Source organism: Sorex araneus, chromosome 10 (genome assembly GCF_027595985.1).
Source record: "Sorex araneus isolate mSorAra2 chromosome 10, mSorAra2.pri, whole genome shotgun sequence".
Classification (NCBI taxonomy): domain Eukaryota; kingdom Metazoa; phylum Chordata; class Mammalia; order Eulipotyphla; family Soricidae; genus Sorex; species Sorex araneus.
This window is the reverse complement of record NC_073311.1, coordinates 8,684,297-8,701,137: the sequence shown is the minus strand read 5'-3', so window position 1 is coordinate 8,701,137 and position 16,841 is coordinate 8,684,297. Positions and strand designations below refer to the sequence as shown.

Below are 16,841 nucleotides of genomic sequence, written 5' to 3'. Positions count from 1 at the left end.
TCTCACTTGTCAATTCTTTCTGATAGTGCCTTTTTTTTCTTTTTTTACTCCACACATCCCAAACTTCTCACTATTCTTTTTTTTTTAAAGAAATATTTTATTGAACGACCGTGAAAAAAAGAAAAAAAATACAAAGTTTTCAGGTTTAAGTCACAGTCAAACATTGATTAAACCACCATCCCTTCACCAGTGCACCCGTTCCACCACCAAGAACCCCAATACACCCCCCTCCCACCCCACCCCCCATCTAAGTAGCTAATGATATTCCCATTATTCTCTATATATATTGACTACATTCCATATCTCCATACAGAACTCACTATTATTGATTGGAAATTTTCCCCAACAATCAGGCCTGCTGAATAGGCATCATCTAATAATTTCTCTTCATTGCTAAGAGTGAAGACTTTGAGTCCGCGCGGCCGCAACCACGGCAATCGCGGCCGCGCAGTTTTGGGTTTCTAATATTTTAGCTCAGTTCACAGTCAAAATGCATGGCTGCAAGAATCCGCTCTGGTGCCAAAATGGGTTAGGAGACCTCAGGATCACAGTCAATAGGCGCGGAGGCTCTGCTTCTCGTGCCGCGGCTCTGGTTCATCTTCTCACTATTCTTTAGCAAACTCTGATCTCTGGTATTTTGGTAGCTATAGGTGTTTGAATATGTTAATTTACCTATTTTTTAATTATGAATTCCAGATTAATTGAGAAATGGAAATTGGAGGCAGCTATTGGTTATAACATCAACTTTTTACCCCTAGAAAAGCTGGACTGCCCTTTCCTGCCTCCCACAACCCAAATATAAACTTTGGGGTTTATTTATTTATTTATTTATTTTTGGCTTTTTGGGTCACACCCGGCAATGCTCAGGGCTGACTCCTGGCTCTGCACTCAGGAATCACTCCTGGCGGTGCTCGGAGGACCATATGGGATGCTGGTAATCAAACCTGGGTCAGCCGTGTGCAAGGCAAATGCCCTACCTGCTGTACTATTGCTCCAGCCCCTTGGGGTATATTTAAATGAGAGGAAAGTCATATATACAAGCAAAGTATCAGCCAGCCTATCAGGTGGATTTGACTCACCTGAGCAGAAGTGAAAACCCTCCTATAATAATGACTTAAATCATAGAGAAGTTGGTATTTCAGAGTCAATATATAACTCCACATACCATCACAAACCTTTGTCCTTAGACATGTCTTCTCTACTTATGCCTGGATAGTTGCTGGATCCTAGATACTTACTGGGGCTCCAGCTATTTCATCTACCTTTTACCTTCCAGGCACTAGGCAAGAGGCATCATATGGGAACCTCTAGGAGTTCTATTTATATATTCTTGACCAGAATTTTCCACAGAAACTTAACATCAAGGAAGGCTAGGAGGTCTCTCCTGAGAAGCCACTCTCTAAGTTTGTCCTTATTCCAGTACTAAGGGTGGAGAGTGAGAGATACATCCAACTCTCAGCCACACTTAGACTTGATTTCCCTTTGCACCGAGCAAGTCACAAGAGTGGACCTTGGTATCATCCCTCACTCTGCAGGTGTGGATTGACATGCCTTTCAAGTGATGCCTCCTAATGATCTTGTGCATCTACTTCTCCATCCTTACTATATGGCCAAGTCACCAAGAACCACCTTACTAGCAATCGTTGGAAGGAAGACCAGAAGGGTAGTCTGCCTATTCTAAAGGATATAGGACTTTCCCCAGGGAATTGGATGCTGATATGGGTTAACCTTATCTGGAAAAGATCCTCTGAGTGTCATCACCATTTACCATCTGACTCTTAGCAAGTGTGAAAGTCAGTGAAGGGAAATTAGGAGAGGTCTACCTCACCAAAAGTGAGAATTCCCTCTTTGGGGGCTGCTCTGTTTGGCTTGGAAGGGTCCCTGCCAGAGGGTCCCAAGAGAAATGCAGCAGTTGGCTCACCCCCACTCCCTGTTGAAAAGAGGCAGAGGTACTGTATTCCCTGAGTCCTTTGGACAAGAAACCACACATTTAACACACATCTTCTTCCCAAATGGCTGACATTTCTGCCATTGTCAAGAAATAAAAGGAGATAGGGAGCAGAGCTGCTGCTTCTGCTAAGGACGCCTGTCCTCACAGAGGGTGTAGAGAATGCCCCTGGCCAGCAGATGTGACATTCCCTGGGCATTTGACATCTAATCCATCCCTTACAGCACATCATTCCCAGGCCAACTTGCTTTCTCTATTCCTTCGGTCAGTGAGGAAGGCGTCAAAGGATGAACAAGTGGAGAGAAGGTGGGGAAGAGGAAGAGTGAAATGTCATGAAGATGGTGAATGTGTGGCCAGGTCTTTTAATTGTATATGAAAACAGGGACCTAGGTTCACTAGATATTGTCTTTTTATTTGGGGGAGCAGCAGGGGAGGGTCAGACCCAACAGTGCTCAGGGCGTACTCCTATTTCTGTGTTCAAGGATCATTTCTGATTGAGCTTGGGGGACTATACATGGTACCAGGAATTGAAATCAGTTGCATTCATGACAAGTGCCTTACCCATTGTGCTATTTTTCTGTCTCTATCCCATGTTTTATGTACATTAATACATAAGGTAGCTCAGTTCACACAAACACACACACACACACACATAGACACAACCTGAATATATCCCAGCAATAGGGTGAGCCCTGCCAACAAGTCCTCACTATCTCATTTGACCACCCCTCCCTTCCATTAAAAAAAAATTCTTTAAAAACTTCTGAAAACTGTATAACCTGTGCGATTTTAAAGTTGTCACTCAAATTTTTCCCCAAATTAAAATATTCACAAAGATTTTCATATTTAGGGTATTGTAAACATGCTTTCAATATATATTTGCCAAAGTCTAGTCTTGAAGCACAAATCCAAGGAAAAGTGTCCATTCCAGACTTTATTTGTCAAAGCCATTTCTCACTGCCTTAATCAGGCTGATCATAATTAACTCCCTGTGAGAAAGGAAGTCTGTTTTTCTTCTGCAATTCAGATAAACATAACACAGTACCCACCTCTCAGCCTGATGAAGCTCCAGCTTCTGAATTCCCATTCTGGGTGCAGAGTGATGGATGGATGAGAGATACTAAGACCCTTCAGTACCACAGTGCATGTAATGAAGTGCTGCTCCTGAGGGCCCCTCCCTCAGAACATGGTTTCCCCCATTATCCCTTGATTTGTTACCTGGGAATTTTGGCTACCCCAGGAACCACCCACCACCTTCAGAGCTTTGAAATACAGAAGTGTGTCTGTCACTTGAAAAGCAGCAGAAAACCAGGGTGAAGGGGAAAGGCAGAAGGGAGAACTGGCAGTTTTCCACACCCTGGCTGGTACTTTGTCAGCCAAGTTGGTTTGTGGAAGAAGTCTGTGGACATGGTTCTCCTAACACCAGGAAAGTTTGTAAATACCCTGAGATACTGTTTAAAGCCTTTAGTAGCCTCATTTTTAATAGGCAAAGTCTGAAAAATATCTATTTTGAAAGATGCTATGGGGAGGAATATGCAGATAAAGCACTGCTGGAGTGCAGCTGCCCAGCCAGTACACTGGGCCCTTACCCCACTGTTACTATTGGGATCTGACCCTTCCACTTTAGAACAGTGTCACGTCTCACTGGACTAAGCCAGTCTCAGCTCCTCCCTAACACTCGAGGGCCCATATTAGCCAGGTTTCTTCCATACCCCTCGGGCACTCCGTGGACCCTGATCCTTCATCTGGTGGCAGATTCCACTCAAGAGAGACATGAGACATAGATTAAAAAAAAAAAAAAAAGAATCCTTCGACACTTTGGAGATGAGCAAAGGGCTGTCTGGACAGGAAACTGGAACTTGCTCTGGTAAGGGTTGTATACAGGTTTGGGGGTGGGGGGGCGCCACCTGGACCAGCGGCGCTGCTATCCAGACAAAGGGGGACCCAAGCCCAATAGAGTAGAAGAAAGGAAAGAGCATGCTTCCAAGATGTTATATGAATCAGCTGAGATCATACGTGTGACTGTGTTTTGAATATAAACTTGATAATGATTTTGACGGCCTTTCAGATCCCCAGGACAAGGGCAGTCCCCTTGAACAGAGTAACAAAAGCCACAGGAGACAAGTTACTGAACAGACCGTCCTCCAGATATTCTCAGGAGTAGACTCCCATGCCCTCTTTTTTATTTATTATTTTTGTTTTGTTTGGGGGCCACTCCCAGCAGAGTGCAGGGTTTGCTTTTTTGGCTCTGCATTTGGGGATCACTCCTGGTGGTGTTCAGGGGACCCTGTGGGATGCGCGCATTGAACCCAGTCAACCCCATGCAAGGAAAGAGCCTTACCAGTTGTGCCATCACTCTGGCCCCCCTCATGCCTTCTTATGGTTCCCTCAGGTGCTAGTTTCCAGGCTGCAGGCTACGCCTTCAACACCTACGAGTGGAGGAGTCCGAAACAGAGCAGCAGCTTGTCCCCGGTCACTAAACCTCGAAGCCAGACATACCCGGATGTGGGGCTGAGTAATGAAGACTGGGCCCAGTCCACTGCCAGTGGGTAAGTTTCTTCAGTCACAGCCTTATCCTAATCTCCTCATGGGTACTTAAGCCACATGGAATTTCTCTACTCCCAGTAGCTCAAACTACTCACATTGCCTCTATAGAGGATTCTAGAACCGGAGACTGCCTGGAAGGAACCTGGGCATTAACACACAAAAGGGCTAGGGCTTGCTGTCCCCTAATGAAAGCGGTAATAGAAAAATCAGGATACTTGTTGTCTGAGCACTCTCTCTGCCACTAATTCCCTCCTGGTTTATATAGAAGGTAGGACTGGAGTGAGTGCTGAGGGCTGGAACACATGCCGTGTATGTGCCCGGCCTCAGCTGGCAACTCCAAACCATTAGGCCCAAGTACTGCTGGAGGTGCCCCCACAGTTCCTGATCGCTGCTTGGGAGGCCCAAAATAAAAATGAAGAAAATAAGGGGCCAGAATGATAGTACAGCAGATTGGGCATTTGCCTTGCAGGACCAGGGTTCAATCTCCAACATCCCATATGGCCCCTTGAGCACCGCCAGGAGTGATTCCTGAGTGCAGAGCCAGAAGTTAAGCCCTGAGTCCCTCAAGGTGTGTCCCAGAAAACAAAAACAAAACAAAATGAGAAAGAAGATAAAAGCATAGTTTTACACTGACGCTAGAAAAAAAAATGAAGAAAAAGACGTATGATGTTTCCATATGCTTTTGCTTGTTTTGCTTCTTAATTTGGGTCACACCTGGCTCAGGAGTTCTCCTGGTTTTGTGGTAGGGTCACTCCCAGCCCAGTTGGTGCCACAGGTGAAACACAAGCCTCTTTCCTGCAAGCATACTTTGTCCTTGCTCAGCCCTTTGACCTATCTCTCTGGGCCAGGGTGCCACATGTATATTATATATACATTTATATACATATATATATGTATGTATATATATTTGCTTTTTGGGGTCACACCCAGCAGTGCTTAGGGGATACTCTTGGCTCTGCACTCAGGAATTACTCCTGGCGGTGCTCAGGGGATCATATGGGATGCTGGGAATCGAACTTGGGTCGGCCACATGCAAGGCAAATGCCCTACCCACTGTGCTATTGCTCCAGCCCCCAGGTGCCATATTTTTAACTCAGGTATGTTTTTTAGCATTTTGTTTCTTTCTTTAAACAATATTTTAAGGAAATTCCTCTAAAATGATTACTTAGTCATAAGAATAGATTAAATAGGCAATTTTCCTGCAACTTGGAAAGAACTGGAGGTTATTGTGTTAAGTTAGTCTGAGAGAGAAGGTCCAATATGCAATACAAAGAGAAACAAGACAGGGGAATGGGAGGTATTAAATGATTGCCAACCCTTGACCCTAAATTATAGAACTGAGCGTACCCCAAAAGGGGGTGTGTAGGGAGTAGTGGTGAAATGGTGAGGAGGACTAGAAGTGACATAGGGATATTAGTTTAGGGTCTTAGACACTTTGGTGGGTGAGAAGTGAGGTAACTCTGTATATCAACACCATAAGCATCAATATTGCTATAAACATGGAAGTCAAACTATAATAATAAGAAGAATTTTTTAAATTCACTTCACTAAAAAGGCATGGGAGTGTAAGAAGGGACCATGAAACATTTGTGGAGGGATGTGGTCACTGATGGTGAGTGTAGGATTGGAACATTATATGCCTCAGACTATTATAAACACAGTTGTAAATCACAGTGCTAAATAAAAATAACAAGGTCCCCTGTGGTTTGTGTGCACAATAAAAATTAAAACACTGCTTCAGAAAGTGCACCAGGAAGTGTAATCATCAAGTCATGGGGAATAAACACTCAATGTTAAAAGAACAAGTGGTTGCACTTAATTGATCCGTACAGATGCTTGTAAATGAGGGAAAGACATTTTTTGCCTCATTGAGAAAAGTTTGAGTCATCTTTCTGTAGAGAATAGCTGAAAAATATCCCTATACAATGCCTTGTTGCTGTAGCTCCTTCAGCCATAGCTGGTTATTTAGACCATGGTCCTTCCTTCATTATTGGAAATTTTGCATTTCCTCAAACTTTTTTACATTGGAGCTGGCTCTGGTTGGAGGGCGCAGTTGGAAGACTCATTGATAAGCATCTCTTTTTTTTTTAACTGAATCACCATGAGATACACAGTTACAAAGTTGTTCATGATTGGGTTTCAGTCATACAAAGTTCCAACATCCATCCTTCAATGAGTGCACATTTTCCACCATCAATGTCCCCAGTTGCTCTCCTGCCAACACTCCACCCAACAGCCTGCCTTATAGCAAGCCCTCTCTCTCTCCCCCCTTCCTCCCTCCCTCCCTCCCTCTTTCTCCCCCTCTTTTCCCCCTCCCTTCTTCCACCCGCTTCTAGGCATTTTGGTTTGCAATACAGGTACTGAAAGGTTATCATGTATATCCCTCAGTTCTCGTCCAGGGTGATCATTTCCAACTATCATTGTCATAATGGTCCCTTCTTTGTCCTAACTGCCCTCTCCCCTACCCGCTCCACTTATGCCAAGTTTCCAACCATGGACCAGTTCTCCTGGCCCTTGTTTCTATTGTCCTTGGGTATTCATCTCATGCTGTGATTTTTTTTTATAGCCGTCTCATACTATTTTTATAGCATCTCTACTTTCTTGTGTGAGATGAAGGAGAGAGGTTCTAGATATAAAGGGAGGGAATGATGCTTGTATGTTTTTAACCCAAACTATGATTTTTGACACAGTTTTGCAGGGGCTCCCGACGCTGCCGATGCTGAACAAGAGGAGAACTTCTGGTCTCAAGCACTGGAGGATTTAGAAACCTGTGGACAGTCAGGAATTCTGAGAGAACTCGAGGTAGCCTCGGTCCTGCTACTTACTGTCATTGTTTCTACATTCATTTTTTTTGGTCCTTTTGAGTTTGCACTTATCACACCAGTTCATTTAAAAGCTTTAACCCCTTTCCACAGGAGAAAGCTGACAGGCGTGTGTCTTTGAGAAACATGACTCTCTTGGTAGCTACCCTTTCTGTTTATATTTTTGCTTGTGAAGCTGCCTCCCCACCCCCTTGCCTTTTAGACAGCAATTTGATTTTATACAACGCGGTTGAAAGTATTTCCCCATTTCCACCCCGAGCTTACTGACTTGTGGCTTCTGCCATTGCTCCCTGCTAACCCTGACTGTACCTGTTCCCCACCAAATTGCTCAGGAGCCAGCCCAGTCTCCCAGCAGTGACATCTCTCACTCTCTTAGTTGCTTTAGAAAGGTTTCTTTGGCATGTTTTCATTTGTACCTGGGATAGAAATTAATTTGATTGTTCAGAGGAACATAAGAGGAAACTTTATTTTGTTTTGCCCTTAAAGTAGATGACATTGCAGCTGGTTTTTAAAAAAGTCCACCAGTCTGTTTAGTAAGCAGCCAAAACAGTACCTACTACTTGGCTGTCAATTGCAAATCTTCCTGATTCCATATTAACTTAGTGTGAATAACCCAGAGTTGCAGCGAGATACAGTATACTAATGAACTCCTGATGAGTTCTTTATTCAAAGCTATGAATTTGCTCAAGGGGTTCACACTTGGACTTGGGAAGTCCTGAACTATTTCCTTTTATGTTCTTTTCAATTCTCTGATCTGTAAAGAATAAAGTGGCAAAAGCCTCATTTTTATTTTGATGTCATACGAGGTTCCCCCAGTCACCATAAGGAATGTGAATGGCATAAATGGGTGAAACTTGCAATCCTACAATGATTATTCATCATTATATTTTTTTGCTTCTCGGTTGCATGTGTGGATATTTTATGTGAATCTAATGTTTGTGACTCTGCAAAGAGAATTATAGCGAAAACTCTTAGTTTGAATTTGTCAACATCATAGTCTTTATGTGGCATGAATTTCAGCTTCGGAGCACAGTTAAAGGGCTTGGAGATGGATATTGCTATAACACTTAAATCAAGATGTTAGTAATTGATTCCTTCTTTCATACAACTTTGAAAAAAGGATAGGAGGACTAACTATGGGCTTATTTAAACATTTACCACTGGCTGTGTGTAGAATGATCAGCAAATGGGAACCAAAAAATAAGGTCAGTTCCCAACTCTTAAACATACTCCTCCTTAATGAAGCGTTTTCTAGTTCATATTCCTTTTTTCATCTTGCATTTTGTTACCTTTCTTTCAGACAATATGCTGCTCTTCTGATAATTTTATTTTACATTTGATAAATGAAGATGATTTAAAAAAAATACTCTGTGATAAAGTGTTATCTTCCTCTGGAAATAGTTATGTAATATAAGCTGCACCCATCAGCATTGAGAGTTATGTTGAACCAGCCTGTACATTTTCTCTAACAGCTTCAGAGAATAAATGTGTTGGAATTATAAGCCTAAGAGAAATAAAAAGTCCTCTCAACTGAGAGGAATGATTGGCAATTCATAAATCAGTCTTTTTTGCACTTAGGTTACAAAGGATATTTATTTATTGGCTTACTCTGAAAACCATTAATTATAAGTGCTACTATAAAATAATTATGGAAACTAGATACTATAGCCACAATAAATGCAGAAGATTAAGATATAATTGCAATTGAAATGGAAATCATACTACTTATTTTCCCCATTGCTAAAAATAGATTTTAACTTTAGTAGTAAAAAATGTTTAGTACTAACAAAAGGGAAAAATTAAAACTAAGACTCTAAATAAGTTACCTAATCTCTCTAGCCATACAATTTTTAAATAAAATACAGGGATTACGACTAAAATTTACATGATTCTCAAATCAGAATTGGGCATCTAATAAATGTTCAGTAGAAATTTAAGTTTTGCCATTTTTATTAATAAACTCTTTTTTTTGTTAATATGATATGGGTAGTTTTAACTAAAAAATCTTGCACAGAATCTTGCAAGTTTATAATTCTGGAAGGAAGACTTTAATTGTAAATTGTGCATTGTGCAAAATAAAAACAGGTATGATATGACCTATAAATAAAAAATAAGCCTTATATCATTTATTATTTTGTTAAGTTTTATTTTAAATTTTTATTTGAGTATTAAGTTTATATCCTTGCATTAATTTCACTGATTCAATATAAGTTCACTTTAAGCAATTGAGTTATGCTCTGAAAATTTGAACTAAAGACCTATTCAAAATGCTATTCCCTCCATCAGAACCCTTTTACCTTCAATATATTTCCTGCTGAAAAATTTATCTAAAACATGGATTTTAACAACACCAACAAAAATGGACCAAAGAAATAGCTCAGGGACCAAGGCACATGCACAAAGACCCTAACCCAAACCCTGTTTGGGACCTCCAGCTCCTTGCCCCAGCATTGAAGCATTTGGGCTGATATTACAGGAAGTGGTTTCTGAACTGCCTGAGCACTGCTTAGGAGACCAAAAGAGAAAAGAACTAGAGAGTATGTAAAAATGTTAGGCAGAAGGTCACTGCAGAGCGAAGCCATCCTTGCAGGAAGGTAGTTATGGCAGATGAAGCAAAGAGACTTGTAAATCAAAGTATGAGCTGTGGCATCAGAAGGCTAGTAATCCGAAGGTTTCCATCTGAAAATGGAATTTATCTGAAAAAAAAAAAAACCCTCTGTAATGTGAATAATGCACACTTACTTGAGTATTAGGATGTGGATTTTTTTTCACCGTTAAAAATGTCTTATATCTCAGCCCAATGCTTGTCTGAGAAGCAATCACCCTACTAGACAAGAATTAGAGTTGGCCCCCCAAAATAAGAAATAGAGTTCTGGGGCTGGAGCGATAGCACAGTGGGTAGGGCATTTGCCTTGCACGCACTAACCTGGGTTCCATTCCCAGCATCCCATATGGTCCCCCAAGCACCGCCAGGAGTATTTCCTGAGTGCATGACCCAGGAGTAACCCCTGTGCATTGCTGGGGTAACCCAAAAAGCGAAAAAAAAAAAAAGCAGCATTTCTGTTGTTAGGTTGCTAAAGTTGCAATCCAGACACTTTGGGAGTTGTTTAACTTACCAGGCATCCTTTTTCGTCACTGAAATGGGGAGCTATAATTATACTGACTTCAGGGTTGTCGTGGTTATTAAAGAATATTTTGTATATACCTATATACAGAGCACTTAGCATGTGTAAATGCTCCATGGCCCCTCAGGGTTGTTGTTGTTGTTGTTGTTTTATATAATTATTTCTTTCTCAGAAGAGTCAGTGAGATATTTAATCTAGCCAGGTGCTGCGTAAGTCTACCTTGATTTCCCACCAAAGCTATAGAAACATAGATAAACACATTATCCAATACTGGCTGCTATTCAAAGACCTTGTCAGTGTTGTATAAGTCTCAAGATTATAAAAATCCTAGGGGAAAAAAATGAAAATACTGTGTATTTTGCATATTCCCTCCTCATCAATAATCTTAGTACCTTGACTCAGGGAGCTATTGTAACCTTGGGTCAGTCCATCTTTGTATACCTCAGTTTCCTCCCTTGTAAATTAGAGAGCCTATTTCATAAAGTTGTTGCATGGTTCAAAAGGGGAAATACAATTTAAAGAAACTACAGATGACACTTATGTTACTTTTAGCCACAGTATTAATATAAACCACTCAATTGTGTTATGGCCAGTTGCATGGCATATGAAACTAAAATTCTGTTCCCAAGGCTTCAGGCAGATCCCCCAGTCAATGCTAAATTACCTTTAGGTGCCTATCTTATTCAGGAAAGCAGAGTTGGCTACAGGTGCATTCTCATAAGCTTAGCATATCTAACTTCAGCAAGAAAATGAATATCACATCACCAATGTGATGCTGGTTTCAAATTCACTGCTGAGACTCATCTTTATTTAGGATCTAATCTTGCTATTCATTGTAAATTAGGCAGGGACTATATATTGGAACAGACTTTTCCAATTCATTTGGTACCTTCCAATCTTTCTCTCATTGCTTTTAAGTAAAGAATTTAATCCAATAGCTTTACCCTCTCTCAGGAGCTTACACAGTGGCTTTCAGAGAGGGGATTGGGTCCACACCCCAGAAGGTTCACTCCTGGCTCTGTGCTCCTGATGGGACTTGGGGGATCATATGTAATTGCTCAAGATGGAACTAGGGTCTGCTGCTTGCAAGGCATGTGCCTTATCTCCTGTGCCTGACTCAGAATGTCTATTTTTAAGAAAAACAGATCTACACCAAGTGACACGAGGTGTAAGTGGTAAGTTTCTGGAGCATCATTTGGACAAAGGAAAGACAACTTCCCAGTGAGAGGCAGGTGGCACTGGGTTGAAGCCAGTCTCTTTCTATCAGTAGCCCCTTTTCTGCCAAGTGTTACTTCTTCTCAGGACTGGAAGTAGTGCTGCAATGCAAGGCAGACTGGTCCCCACTGAGAAGTTCTTAGTTTGTTTCTGTAAAATATGTTGAAGGTGGGAGTCAGAGAGATAGGACAGTGGGTAGTGCATTTGCCTTGTACATGGCCTATCGGGTTTGATTCCCAGCACCCCATACCGTTCCCAAGCCTGCATCCCTGATGCAGAGCCAAGAATAGGCCCAGAACACAGCCATGTGTGGCCTAAAAACAAATTTTAAAAGTATTAAAGGTTGTCTCATGAATCCCATCTGCTGGACAAGTTCAGTGGAAAGTTAATGCTTAAATGTAGCTTGCAGTAAGCAAATGTTAGCACTTTTCAATTTGCTTCAAAACTTGCCAGGAGTGGTATTTGATTAAATAAACTCGAAGGCTTAAGTACTTAAATTGGATTTAAGATGCGCATTATAAATGTCACTTGCAAAGCATTCCCCCAGACTTTCATAGTTCAATTAGTACGTCCATTCTCCAGCCTTTGGTTATGCCCCGAAGAGACTGTATTTTGACTGGGTAGAAAGAGAAATGAATGTGCTTAATGTTGAGCAACCAGCCCTCAGTTTTAGTTTTTGGCTTAATTGTTTCTGAAAATTGTCGATGCCACAGGCAACAATTATGTCGGGGAGCACGATGAGTTTGAATCACGAGGCCCCAACACCTCGCAGTCAGCTGGGGCGACAGGCCAGCTTTCAAGAACGGAGCAGCTCTCGGCCACACTACAGCCAAACAACTCGGAGTAACACCCTGCCCTCTGATGTGGGCCGGAAGTCTGTGCCTCTGAGAAAAATGAAGCAAGAAATAAAGGAGATCATGTCCCCAACTCCCGTGGAGCTGCACAAGGTCAGAAGGGTTCTTCTCTTGCCCTGGGGTTCCGTCTGCACTGCAAAAGTGAGGGTGCAAGCTTGGTAATGATGTTCCCTCGTGGGCTCCGCCAGTGAGGGAAGCCAAGATCTGCAGCCAGCCTGAGACTTTGGAAACATGGTCTTTGGGAGATGATTTTATTTTTTTCAAAGAATAGAAGATTGTCTTTCAGTCAATGACTTTATCTAGTAGGTATTTATCGTCAAAATCATATTATAAAAAGTTAGAGGTTCCAGCCTCATCTGGAGCTTCAAAGAGGTGGTCTATTATCCAAACCTTGATTGGGATGGGGACGGGTTTCCCAAATGCCATACACTCACTGCGTCACCAAAAAGGAGTTTTGGAATGAATAGGGGAAGCCTTCATTCTTAACCATTATTTATCAGCAGATAGCTGTGTTACTGTGTTACTAAGGGGATATGAGTTCTTTGAGACATAATTTAGATATCTTGGGTAAGGACTGGACAAGCCCTAGTTGTGTTCCATCTCAACCTACAACAGTTGCCTCATTTTACTTTATGGTAGAAAATGTCTCTGTTGTCAATGGAACTGAATTCCAGTTTCTAGTAGAATTTAAATCAGACATATGTTACAGCACCCTGGACCATGGAGACACATCAGAGAAAGGAACTTTGGCTTACATTTGTAGAATTAAGGCTTTATTTTTCAGTTAATAGTGTCTAGGTAATAAGTCTCATCTCACCCCACTTTGCATGAGAGCTAAAATTTCTGTAGTTAATAATCTATAAGATAGAGATTGATTGTCTTACCCAAAGAGTAAAAAGAAGTTAGTGTCAAGACTTCATTGTCTCAAGACTTCCTGGTCTTAGCACCTATTAACACTAGCAGTATATTTGTAGTTGACAGAAGATGTGATGAAGGAAAGGAGTGTAAGGAAGTTGGATTCTGAATATTGTATTCCATTTCTGGGTTCACTCTTTAAAAACTTATTCATTCACTTAATAAATACCTATCAAGTATTTGTTCACTTCAAACAATCTTCATTGTGAGGACAAAAGAGATGATACAGTGACTAAAGTACTTGCTTTGCATGCAGCCAACACTGGCTTGATTCCTGATACCACATATCCTCCCTCAAGCACCACTTGGAGTAATTCCTAAGCAGAGTCAGGAGTAAACCCTAAGCATCATTTGGTGTGACCCAAAAACAAAACAAATAAAAAAAAACAGAGTAGTTTGAACCCAAGGGAGCATATAGTCTAATGGGTATCCAGTCTTGGAAACAGAAAAGATCATGGAGTAAGATGGGCAATAAGGAAGACATGGGTTGTCTTGAGGACCAAGGCAAGACCCTCACCAAGAAAGAAGACAAGAAATAATTCCTAGAAGGAACTGTTGACCCTTCAAGAAGGATGGAGGATGATAAGGTGTCCCCAACACAAAAAAAAAGAAGTATATAAAAAGAATCTCAAAGATTGTAGGGTATTGAGGACATGCAAATACTCCAACATGATCCATCAGTGCCTAAAGGGAATTACAAACTTCACGGAAAAGAAATCTCTGATATTTTAAGGCGAGGGTCCAGGTCTCGAACATTACCATGATTAGCTTGCTTTTATCCAGCTACCTGGAATTGCTGAGTCTCGTTAGTAAGCACCAATCTTCGTGTTGGTCATGTACCTGAGTAAGCTCATTGACAGCACCAGCAGGCAGCTGTGAGGACTCCCCAGGTCATTTTGCAGAATCTACAGAGCCAATGTTAAGGCTGCTGGGCCCTCCCCAGATAACAGGTGTCCAAGGATGCTGCTTTCCCTCCTCTCTAAAGCTCTGGAGCTGACACAAGCAAACTTTATAACCCACCCTCTGTCAGCCCTAAACGAGAAGAAGGATAGTGGCAGATTACTGAGCACCTGCTAGGTGCCCTATTCTTCATGATCTACCTCACAATAGCCCTTTGTAGCAGGTCATCATTACCTGCCTCCCTGGGATTAGGAGATGGCCTCTAGGAAATAGTTCTTTTTTCCTCTAGAATGAAGTGGTATCTTCAAAAGAAGAATCTTACTGGCCCACCAACACAAACTCCCTGTATCCCCATTCTCCCACACCGAAAGCATGTGAAGAAGATCACGGCAGTGGGTCAAATGTGCAAAGGTTTAAAACACAGGTGACTATACTGGAAATAGATCCCACTTAAGGTGAAAAACAAAAGGCATTGACCACTTCTGAACACCATAAATGACAGTGGTGAAACTGTCCAGCACATTTATGTGATGGCACCTGATTCTGGAGGTCACGAGGTCCCAGACACTAATGGACAAACTTGACATTAAACATAGGATGATTCCTTTTCCCTCCTTCCCTTCAATAATTGCTCCTCACTGGTGGCCGTAAGTGCATTTCCCACAGTTTCACCTTTCTGCTGAATTGAACCCAAACAAAACATGACTCTCAAAAGTCAAAGGTGCCTTTGGCACTGTAAGTCACCTAGAATGATCCGGTTAAGTGACAACTTGGTGGAGGAGCCTGAAACCTGCAGGGTGGAGAGCCTAAGGCCTTCTGTAAAAAAATCACAGGGGCGGCGCTCAGGAGCGGGAGACTCGATGTTGTGTCCTGTCGTTCTGTTGTCCACGGGCACTCGGGGCAGCTCTCTCTCGAATGCACCGCTTGCGTCCAGTGTTCCCGAGCCGCTGTGTATGGACCGGATTGGGACGGCTCCTCCCTGTGCTCTGCTTCTGTGTGTGCCGCTGTGCTCTCTTCTGTCTGTCTCTGCCTCTGTAGTCTCTCCTCTGGTCTCTTCCGACCTCTCTCTGTCTCTGCTTCTGTGTCTTCTGTTCTTCTCCCATGTCCTCTCATGTGTCGCCTTCTCTGTCTCTTCTGTCTTCTTCTGCCTCCCATCAGTGCTCCCACTGTCTTAGTTTATATAGCAAATTACATAGGGCAGTAGCACAAAGGTGGGTTTAACATTAACAAATCAACAAAGAAGGGTAAAACCATTTCTTGAGGAGATTAACAAAATCTCATCTAAGGAAATCTCATCTAAGGAGATCAGCTCAAGGGTGGGAGCCAAACAAGGGTGTGTCAGGGTGTGTACCTTTCTTCCTTCCTCAGCTAGTAATCTGCTTAAATAGTTTTAGTGAATTTACTTCTAATATTTCTAGCAATGTCATTCTGTATGAGCACAGTAAGAGATATATCAGACTTAAAGTTTGGTTCTTCCTGAGGATATTCACTATATATTCCAGACCACAGTCCTCAGGCCAGGTTAGTCTTTCTAACCCCAGCAGGGTCCTAGTCTCATTGTTACTTTTGGATCATAACAGCATTTGTCTGTGACCATGCTCTCAACTTATAGTTGAGTATTGTGGTGCTTTGGCCTGGTGCATTTCGATGCCAAGGTAGCTCACAACTTGCCCTGGGTCCATTCCGTCCCTCATCGGGACCCTGCTTTTGGGGTGCTAGGAACTAAGGACAACTGAGTTGAGAAAGCAGATGCCCGGGAGTAAATATTATTGGAGTCAATCAGCTCCCAAGTTACAAAGCATATTATTAACTGTCTTCCTGTGTCCATACAGAAAGGCCATTGCTCTAAGGTAAACTAAGTTCCTTGTGGCAAGGCTAAAAGGACAAACCCCATGTTATCCTACAGCCATCGATGCCCACATCTGTGCTACCCGTTCTTTTTTCTTCCCGAGGGGATTACCTGCCACACAGATGCACAAGGAGCATGGGGTGTATTGGCCCATAGTAAATCTTTGTAAAAAGTAGGAAAAGTCACTCCTTGGAGTGGTAGGATAAAAAGAGAGTCAGTGATTAGATAAACTCCCTGCCTGGTTCATCATTCCGGGCCCAAAGTGTGAGTGCCGCTCTGCGGGAGAAAGAATGTTCTAGTTTCAATTTTCCAGGCCCCCTGGGCGGACCTTACATGAAAGGATTCTCATGAGAAAGCAGGGACTAGCATGAAGAGGCTGGGTGGAATGAGAGAGCTTAGCTTCTGTGCCTGACCCTTCCTGTCTCCCAGGGCTCTTCCGAGCAAGCTCTCTCCAGAGCAGCTGGAGGAGGAGGAAATGAATGAATGAACCAAGACCTAGCCCCATTCCTGGGGAGGAAAACAAAAGGCCCAAACAGCTCCATCTGGTGATGGTTTGGTTACTAGCCTCATTTTCCACAGACAGTAATCAAGCCAGAATTTATCTTCCAGTTGCGGGTGATGGTTGGGATTCCTCTCCATTGTTTGCTGCTCAGTGTCCACCCAGTC

At 42.4% G+C, this 16,841-nt stretch overlaps 1 protein-coding gene across 13 annotated transcripts in view; it reads left to right on the top strand.

Moving 5' to 3' along the window:
* Positions 1-16,841, top strand: part of GRIP1 (glutamate receptor interacting protein 1) — a 752,587-nt gene that overhangs the window by 720,188 nt on the left and 15,558 nt on the right. For 10 of the 13 annotated variants that reach the window (XM_055118021.1, XM_055118025.1, XM_055118019.1 and 7 more), the window contains 4 exons: positions 4,341-4,497; positions 7,186-7,297; positions 7,411-7,455; positions 12,371-12,604. In XM_055118021.1, the coding sequence (XP_054973996.1) occupies positions 4,341-4,497; positions 7,186-7,297; positions 7,411-7,455; positions 12,371-12,604 (548 nt within the window). The remainder of the gene's footprint in view (positions 1-4,340; positions 4,498-7,185; positions 7,298-7,410; positions 7,456-12,370; positions 12,605-16,841) is intronic. The other 3 variants (XM_055118029.1, XM_055118020.1, XM_055118028.1) reach the window with 1 other exon arrangement.